Raw genomic sequence first — 10,447 nt, forward strand, 5'->3', positions numbered from 1 at the left:
CGCTTTTAGAACATAGGTGAAAGAATATAGGGCAAACACTGCCACCTGTTGGTCATTTTTATTGCAGAGAACGAAACCATCTGTAAAGATGGTTTATAATGTTTTGTTTTACCACCATGTGTTGAGCCAATTGTTTTACTCCTAATGTTGACATTAAAACAAACAGCATTTATCTATCATGTCCAGCTAAGTGTGTATTTAGCGATTGCCAATGCATGTCTTTCCAAAGGTAGATACTTTGATAGTAGTATTCTTTCAATTAACTACAATAATTGTTCTATTTTCAGGCGGATCAATGGCATTCTCATTTGTTTAAAAGGGCTAAAGGCAGAGGAAAATTAGCTTCAACGTGTTGATTTGATTAATTAAATCAAATTATAACCCTGCAAAATAATTAAATAGGCTGAAGACAGACGGAACATAGTACACCATTAAAGGGGTATCATTAGCAACAAATACAGAACACGTGTAGGGACATTTATTCCTACATTCCCATGCTGACATATCACACACTCACACATGCCAGTTCCTATGTCCTTCACTCTCTCCATCTCACTCACATAGAAACAAACTCATCACCTGCAAACATGACAGAAAATGTAAGCTCAAGGATGGACACCCCAACCAACATTTCCTTGGTGGGACCAGGGGACCCCATATCCCAGTCTCTGGAGTACAAGACTGTGGCAGTTTTTCTGGTTCTGCTAGTCTGTGGACTTGGCATTGTGGGTAATATCATGGTGGTTCTGGTGGTCCTCACCACGAGACACATGCGTACGCCCACTAACTGCTACCTGGTCAGCCTGGCCATAGCGGACCTGACTGTGCTGGTGGCCGCTGGTCTTCCCAATGTGTCAGACAGCCTGACGGGTACCTGGGTGTTTGGGCATGCTGGCTGCCTTGGCATCACCTACCTCCAGTACCTTGGCATCAATGTGTCCTCCTGCTCTATCACAGCCTTTACTGTGGAGAGGTGAGTGATGCCTCAACTACCGTAACCCCTTTATACCTCATCAACCAAAGCATTAACAAAAACTATTTGGAATAATTTGCTGTATAAATGTCTTTGGAAAACAACAAGCCAAAGTGTCTGTTGTTTGTGCTTCTCCATTTCCAGGTACATTGCTATTTGCCACCCAATGAGGGCCCAGACAGTGTGCACGGTGTCCCGGGCCAAACGGATCATAGCAGGGGTGTGGGTGTTCACCTGTGTCTACTGCATGCTGTGGTTCTTCCTGGTGGATATCCAGGTAATGAAGAGCGGCAGCATCCAGTGTGGCTACAAGGTGTCCCGTGACCTCTACCTCCCCATATACCTCATTGACTTTGCCATCTTCTATGTGATCCCTCTGCTCCTGGCCATTGTCTTGTACGGCCTCATCGCCCGCATCCTGTACCTCAATCCACTCCCCAACCGGCCTGATGCGGGCACGGTCTCCTCTGGTGCCACCACGCTCCGCAGGAGCTGCAAGGAACCAGCAGATGGAGGGAAAGGGGGTCGTCAGGGCCGCCCGAAGAGCACGCTCTCCTCCAGGAAACAGGTGCGTGCATCACAGAGCAAGAAGCCCCCTTTATGTCCTCCTGTAATTGGCATCCAATGGCTTTGGTCACAATTGACCCCAGCATAATCTTTACCCTGCTCTCTGATCTCCACGGATTAGCGCATGATATCATCAAAGCATCATGTTCTTCCTATCACTTGGGATAAGTGGCCTGCTGTTTGCAGAGTCAACTGCAATGCCCACCTTGGTTATGACTGACCTAAGGGTGAAATAGCTGTAATGGTTTCTGGAGCTGTTGGAGTAAAAGGCTTTCTCAGGGGATCTGAGTCTGTGGTGTTGCACAGTGCCAAGTGCCTTAGCCGTAGCTTTATTATATGTGTTCTCTCAAAACTTTACAGTATTGTACATTGTGTACTCAGGTCTTATGCCTGAAAACCCAGATTCCCCTTGTCCATTTAATATGAGGGTAAGCAAGGCCATATTTGTATGTATGTTTTGATTTCACCCATCCTATTGTATCAATTGTTTCCAAACACATGTGTATGGTAATACCCACTTCCTTAGCAAATTCATGTAATTATTTATTTTCACATTGCCTACATAACAGAAGCATTCAAAATATGAATACCTATCTAATCACAATGTTATAAAACAGTAAGTAAACAGTGGCTTAGACCTTCAGGCTCTAGAAATTCAACCATACTGTAGAATGAAGAAATTAACTCCCGTTTATCAGTCAGCATTAGCAAAATCCTTTGCATGAGACACATTTGGCTGAGGAATATCACACAGCCAGTTAGTGCTTGCTCGGTATGGCAGCATTGTAGGCTACATGTATTGCAATGGGGAAATAAAACAAAGGATTGTAAAATCATACACATAGACACACACACAATAGTCTCGCCTCTGAAATAATGACTTCCCCAGGATTTCCAGTGCAGTGCACCTGCTGTGGGATACAGTATCCTTATTATCCACAGGTCCCCAGCTATAATGATGTTTCAAGGCTGAAATGAAAACATAAAAACCAGAAGACTGGGTACAGCAACAGCTGTCAGTTCTGTGGCAGAAAAGTGAAGAAAATAACATATGTCATGTCAGGATGCTCTAAATGACCTTGCGTGTGTGTGTGCGTGCATCGGTTTTCGATTGTGGGTAGATCTTAATCGCAAGTGTTCAAGGAGCTCCATTTGAGCAAAATATTTGCATAACAAGATTTGTAATTTCCATTGAAGTGTGCTTAATGCAGCAGATGATTATAGTCTCAGTTCTCCAACAGTTAGTCTTTGCTCTTTTATTTATTGGACCTCTATTTGATTTGCTGATAAAAATCTGATGAAGTTCTGATGAAACTCCTGGAACCTACAGATGTAGGATCTTAATTTGAGCCAGTTTGCTACAGCAGGAAAATAATCCTGCAGCAACAGGAAATGTGAATTCTTATGTGGATTATGATTCATGGACATTTTTGTAGAGGTTAATACATTTTTCGTAAGGGAAAATCAAGTCTGAAATTTCGTAGCGGAAATTACAAATTTCAGAAGCCTTTTTAAACCTCAAATACACTACAAGTTTTATATTTCCTGTATTCAACGTAATTGAAACCTGCTATGATCTGCAGCAGCTTTGTTTGTGATCTACAGCAGTCTGCTTTAAAACTCCCTGTGCTGGTGATGCGTTATGAAAATAATAAGATGCATATTCAAAATGTCACAGTGATCCTTAGTGTCATTATCTTGCTGTTGTATAATTAAAGCCTCCACCTCCATGGCTCTCTCCGCTTCAATTAAACGCTTCAATTTTTTTATTTCACTCAAGGTTGCTGTCATCGACTGCCGTTTATCAAGGGAACCTTATCTCAAAAAGCATTTAGCTTAAAGAGGCCATGTATGATACGAGTATCAACCTCCTCTCTTTTGTGTTGCCATGATCAAATGTAGGACGACAAATAAAAGGTTTTGAATTGGTGAGAGTAAAGTGTTTAAAATTCGTACAGACAAAAAGGTGAGCAGGGGATAAAAGACAGCCTGTGCCATTGTTTGGGAGTGATAAGGCTAATCAGTGGAGTCTTACGGTGGTTCTTCATCTGTCTCACCGGGGTTCTAGAATGTCTGCCTGTGTGTTGTCGCCATGGTCACAAAACCAGGGGCTAAGGGTCTCTCTCTCTCTCTCTCTCTCTCTCTCTCTCTCTCTCTCTCTCTCTCTCTCTCTCTCTCTCTCTCTCTCTCTCTCTCTCTCTCAAATGGGGGTCTGTTCTCCCTAAGACACTGGGGCCCCCTGTGGCCTCGTTGACATAATCCACTATGCCTGCTGGCCAAGGCCAAACATTCTCTGGTTAAGAGTGGCCACAGTGTGTCTGTTTGCTTGATACAAGGCTCTCACACAGATAAACACTGAATTGTGGAGTGCTAAAGGTAATCTCTAATGTAATGTTGAGTGCGATAAGGGAATCAGATTAATGATACTGTAATACGTCCCATAGTATTTAACTGTGCTTCTGATACCACTGAATATGACAGTTTGACACATGTTTAAACGGTTATGTATGCATGTTCATTCATTGGATTTAAAAGGTTAATGGCTTAGCCCAAGTTTATTGTGACATGAGTGAACATACAGTATGCATTAGATCTCCCCTGATCTAATCTCTCCTGTCTCTCTCACAGGTCACTAAGATGCTCTCAGTGGTGGTGATCCTGTTCGCTTTACTGTGGATGCCCTACCGGACCTTGGTTCTTATTAACTCCTTCATTGCCACACCCTACCTGGACGCATGGTTTGTTCTGTTCTGTCGGATCTGTATGTATGCCAACAGCGCCATCAACCCCGTAGTGTACAACCTGATGTCTCAGAAGTTCCGCTCAGCGTTCCGCGGGCTCTACAGATGCCAGAGGCAGGAGGCCCACCACCGCACCCTCTCCATGATCCAGAGCGGCTACAGCATGGCCAGGGACCCACGCACCCCACAGCAGACCAGCAACGGGACCAAACAGGGGGCCAGGAGAGTGACCTGCACTGAAACAGTGACAGAGTGGCAGAGCAAGGACACCTCCCCAGCCAAAGAGAAGAAGGATCTGGATCAGCTGAAGGAAGATAGGAAAGACACAAGCTGTGGTGAGATCAAATCAACACCTCAGCAAACTGAGATCAACTCCACACCTGGGCAAACTGAGATCATGTCCACGCCTAGGAAAAATGAGATCAAATCCACACTTGGGCTGAATGTGATCAAATCCACACCTGGGCAAAATGAGATAAAATCCACACCTGGGCAGAACGAGATCAAGTCCACACCTGGGCAAAATGAGATCAAATCCACACCTGGGCAAAATGAGATCAAGTTCACACCTGGGCAAAATGAGATCAAGTCCACACCTGGGCAGAACGAGATCAAGTCCACATCTGTGCAAAATGAGATCAAGTCCACATCTGTGCTAAATGAGATCAAGTCCACACCTGGGCCAACTGAGATGACTGAGGCAGGAATGAATCACACAGTGCTATAGATAAAACAAGCCTGTTTTCACATGAGGAAGTGAGTATTAGTCATTCGCCAATTCAAACAAATGTTGGTAACATATCAAGCCCTTGACGGGTATTGCAGGATGCATTGGAATGGAAAAGTCATCCATCTCATTACCCTTCAATAATCACTATCACCTATTGTAGAATGAAACGATTCTGGCCAATAATACTATATACATTTAGGATTCTGGATTTTTGGCTGTTGCATAGTCACAAAAAGCATCATCAACACGTGACGGAGTGGTATGGACCGCTTACAGGGATCACTGCAGGTCTCCTCTGCTCTTGTTAGTGCATTTCATTAGGTACACAAATGTTGTTAAGCTCAGAGGGAAAGAGGAATAACATGCTGTTCATAGAGAGCGAGAGAGCACTGACTGCCTTTAAGGGATGCCTCAAATACATTTTTAGAAGTGCTTTTAGGTATGATGCTGCTTGCAGTGCTCTTCTCATCATTCAGTTTCAAAGCCCTAAAAATCAGATGTGAAATAGCAATGATCTGTCCTCCCTGCAGTCCAGGGACAACACTGTAAAGCACTGCCATTTGTTCTGCATAAAAGCCCCGGCTCAGAGCACAGGACATGTTACAATAGTTGTATCTCCACTTTGCCAAGAGGTACATGTTAATGTTCTGGGGTAACCGTGGTTTGGAGACCCATTCATTTGTGGCTGAATGGTATTCAACGAATGCAAACAGAGTACACAGGTTAAATGCCCATAGATGTTTAATGTTTGGGTTAATATCCGGATAAACAGCAGTCGTAAATTATCCCTTAACAATGTTTGGGGAAGTGGGAATATTAGGATGCTGGCCTTCAAAGTGGTTCAGCTGACCCAGCTCTGCGAAAATTAGTTCAAGTTGTTGCATTATTGAAAGAGTGGCTCATCCGCTATCTACACATCCACACCTCATTATGAGTCATGGTCCCAGCCCAACCTAAGCTGAGTCTCTTTCAAATCACACATCCTGAATTAAAGTGGATTGTGTGCAAATTCTTTATCCTGTAATGAGAATACCACTCTAGTTTCAGTCATTTCTAGTGAGTAGCCATGAAGACATTTATAGATGAGTAAGGTCTGCAGCATTTTAATACAGATAGTTTCAGTGCCACAGATTTAGTCATCATCCAGTTAATGTCATACACGTATAGGTCCCACGGCTATTCTACAGTATGTGATCTCCAATCCCAGTGGTCGGCAGACTATTACGTTTTATTACACAAATATCAACACATTTCAAATCTCTAATAATACGTTTTTTTTTTTGAGAAATATGTTCATCATATTGAGACTCTGGTGGATCCTTTGATACGAATAGAAATGCCTTTTAACACTATCCAACAATTTCATTCCTGAATGTCTTTCCAAATGTATGTTTTGTTCAGTCCCTGTCACTTGGTCTCTTTTCAATGCTTTTTTCAAAGTCTTGGTTCTCCCTCTCTGTCTTCCCAGTTTACCTTGTCTTTTATTCATGCCATCTAAATCCTGTGCCTCAAAGAAAAGCACTGAACATTTCTTCCTACATCATTGAGATGGGTTGAGAAAACTTCTGTCATTTTGCCAAAAAAACTGTTGAAACATAATTCATGTTTTGCTTTGTATTTGAAAAGCAGAACATCATTCTGTTTGTTAAGGATAATTACAACATTCTCAAACATAACTGCCAAAGCTACAAATGTGGCATAACAAAACACTCTTTATCTAGTTGTTTACACAGTGTATGGATTTGCTGATAGGATTTTGTAGTGTTATTTGGATGCTGGAAAGCGTGTATATTTTTTGGACTGATTTGATTTTGTTGTCATTATTGGGAGCTAGAAAGCTTGCCACTTTGATATTGTGTCATCAGTGCGTTGTAATCTCAATCTTAGAATTGTATTTGATATGCTAAACTGGTGATTGTAATGATAAATAAGCTATGTACTGGTGTGTGGTGTACAGTATATGCACGAGCAGTAAGTACAGTGTTGTGTTTACAATTTTGACAAAACATAATAAATTCATCCAAAACATATTTGTCAGCTATTTCGTTATTCTTTGCCTTTGTTTCTTCATGAGCATCTTGCAGGAAAATCAGTATGGAAAGCACAATCGAGATGTTTCTAATGGAATAGATGTTTTTGCACTGCAATGGTTCTAAAATGTACTTTACAGCAATGAGTCGGAAAATCATTTATTTTCGCCTAAGTGATTAAGTTAATTGGTTAATTCAGTGCTTTGTTAACATTTTATATACTGTATATATATATATATTTTAAACATTAAAATATGTCTTTAAGGTTATTTTAAATAAGAAGTTCAGTTGCAGAAGAGGATTTGGTTGAGTTGCAGCATTCTATTTGTAAAATTAAAGACACTCCAGATATGTTGCAAGTATCACATAACATGTTCAAATTACACCCACTCTTTTCTTAGAATAATTTCAAGGACGCCTATATGGCTCAAAAGTATATTTTATTTTCTGGTATTGCAACAATAAACAAATCTAACTGTGGAATCTAACTCAGGTAGGCAGATGGTTGCTAAGGTTACATACTGTTTCTGTGCTCAGAATAGAGGGCTGGAGGGCCACCTGATAAGATGCTGTGGGGAATGGGTCTCTCATCGGGTGCAGGTAGCAGTGCCATGGCTGTTGTTTATCAGTATTTTTTGTCAAAAAATAAAGTGTCATCACCCAGAGGATTCTGAAAGGCCTTTGAAAATGACAATATGCAAATATCAGAGTGTACTGTAGACCTTTGACCTAGAACAGATGTTTAAGAAGTATTTAGTTCCTCTGAGTAGGTGGCAACAACACTTCATCATCAGATCCGTCATATTCCAGACTTCTCTTGGTTCATACCTTTGTCTCTACTGTTTCGATGTCTCTGATTAAATGGAATGAATGTCCTGAACTTTTCTAGAGGGGTAGAACTTTGACAGAAAAAAAGTGAGGTATAGAATCTAAATATGATAGATACTGTTGAGCCCCCAAAGGATAACTTTTTTTTCCTATGGAAATTTTGTCAATTAAACTGCAAAATCTAAATTGTAAACGTTCCTAACCACTCCAATCAAAAAGTTTGTGATTGAAGAAGGGGAGCGGGTGATACGACTGTATTCACACACAGTCCTTGATCCTAGTTTAAAATGGTCCACCTTTTAATAATTCATTTATAAAAAGCATCTCAATTAATTATGTACTTTTTGTCCCCCTTTCCTCAGATGTAGTAATTTTATTATGCGATTACTTTAGTGTCACAGAGGGGGCAAGCAACTGTTCACAGGATCCAAACCTGGCCAGATCAGGAGAGGTCATTGTTTCTGTCCACAGACCTGAATGGCGTTAAGTGTCTGGGGGTGTGTGTTGTGAGGCACCTGACAGCACTCAGGTACAGAGCCTCATTCAGGCCAGATGTAGTGACAACAGGTTCATCAGAAACTCAGCACCTGCCATGAAGACTGTGTTGTTGTCTGTCAGCCCTCCTCCAGTCCTCAGCCTCTATTGATCTAGTCCTTTATGCTGCTTTGTTTGGTGTTTGATGAGTGTCAAACGATATTAGGAAATACCAGACAGAGGCAAGAAGGAGGGAGGGAGGGAGGGAGGGAGGGAGGGAGGGAGGGAGGGAGGGAGGGAGGGAGGGAGGGAGGGAGGGAGGGAGGGAGGGAGGGAGGGAGGGAGGGAGGGAAAAACCGAGGGGAAGTTAGGCATAAGTGAGAAACACTCTACTTCAATCTGCCTCACTTCTGAGTAGTTCCACGAAATGAGTTCCTTTTGCGTCGCTGATATTTTAAGTAGAAATTGTGCACCATCATTGCATTTTAAAAGCCTTTTATATATATACAAAAAGTTCCCTTTAATATAGACCACATGGAGAATTCAATCAGATTTTTTATATGAATAAAGACTTGCTTTAGTGACAAAATTCTACATTTTGACATGTCCCTCCATGCACCCTAAGTGACTTCTAGGAAGATTTGAACCCCAACATTTCTCCAAGTTTTCACCATCATTGTAAAGCCCTAGTTATATTGTTTCTTTGACAAAGTCATTTCTGAAGATTATTATTTATTTATTGTGATTAGTGAATTATCTGTCTGTCCCTAATTTGAATGGCAAGCCTCCAACCAGGCACAGACGTCAATTCAACATCTGTTCCATGTTGGTTCAACGTAATTTCATTGAAATTATGTGGTAAAAACGTTGATTGAACAGTGCCCAGTGGACTGTTACATAAACTGAACTCTTGTTTTAATATGGTGAAACTATTCCTTTTTAAATATTTATTTTTTAAGGAACATTTAACATCTTATAGTCAAATCATAGTGCTCTTTATGACAAAATGTTAAAACTAAGTGAGAAAAAAAAACACTTCTCAAAAGGCACTGAATTGTTGGAAGGACTCTTCTGTTCATTGGATTGGATATTGTGTACAGCCCAGAGCCCAGCCAAGGCTGCCTGCTTGTTTTTAGCTCCATGTAATTACTTGATCCAGGCTGCTGCTCTCACCGAGTCAATTCGATTAGGTATGCTCTGCTGGGACAGCTCAGTTACCCATCCCGGCTGTCACTCACTCCCCTGAGCAGCAGAGAGCAGCGAGAGCCCTCCATGCCTGCTGGAGCCCTAGGAACAGCTAGCTGGTCATGTGGGCACCAGGGCCTCAGAGAAAGAGAGAAGCCATACCTGGCCCTGAGAGGTGCACCTGCCTCGCCTGGCCTCACCTGGCATTGCCTGAGCTTCATTTCACACTCTCCTCAACTCACGTATTGCCACACCCATTCCAGGTGAGAGGCCACAACAGTCACAGCACCAGAGCCATCAAGATGATGCATCACACCGACATTAACAAAGACCTACAGTACAGGGAAACGCATAGTTTTGTTTTAGAGAAAATATTTTCTCCCCAACACCATTGGTAATTTTAAAACAAACATCACATACTGTTCTGTATGTAGATAGGCACAAGTGGTGCGACTCCAATAGAAAACCTGAGTGGTTCTATAACATATGGCAAAATGACATCTGCAGCTTGTGAGATGAGTTTGGGGTTAAATCTTGATATCACAAGGGTAATATTGTCGTTTGACAGGTGCGCTATATTGAGCTAGTCAATCTTGAATAATTCAACAAAGACGTCCAACTGTGCTGTGTTATCTTTAGATTCCAGTGGGGGATGCAGCTACTGTCACACATGCAGAGCTGTAATAAGACACAACCAATGGTTGCTCCCAAGAAAGAGTCTTACTCATTGTATTATCATTCATGAGAACATTTTGGTCCCATGAGATAGGACTTGTACACTATCAACATCCTGACCAACAAATAAAGAGCCTGTGTTCACTATTTACAATTTCCCAAATTACAGGACATTGTTATAGTGTACATGTCCTGTAGCCTAGCCTTAGACTTCAGGCTTCTCACGTAAAGTCAACAAGACAGG

At 41.8% G+C, this 10,447-nt stretch overlaps 1 protein-coding gene across 1 annotated transcript; it reads left to right on the forward strand.

Annotated features, from left to right (window-relative positions):
* The first annotated feature begins 308 nt into the window (after positions 1 to 308).
* LOC106573692 (thyrotropin-releasing hormone receptor) lies at positions 309 to 7,026 on the forward strand. The gene is made up of 3 exons (XM_014148970.3): positions 309 to 973; positions 1,118 to 1,541; positions 4,169 to 7,026. The coding sequence occupies exons 1-3, from the start codon at positions 495 to 497 to the stop codon at positions 5,006 to 5,008; spliced, it is 1,743 nt and encodes a 580-aa protein (XP_014004445.2). The 5' UTR covers positions 309 to 494; the 3' UTR covers positions 5,009 to 7,026.
* Positions 7,027 to 10,447: the final 3,421 nt, after the last annotated feature.

The sequence above is a fragment of the Salmo salar genome, chromosome 16 (assembly GCF_965601325.2).
Source record: "Salmo salar chromosome 16, fSalSal1, whole genome shotgun sequence".
NCBI lineage: Eukaryota > Metazoa > Chordata > Actinopteri > Salmoniformes > Salmonidae > Salmo > Salmo salar.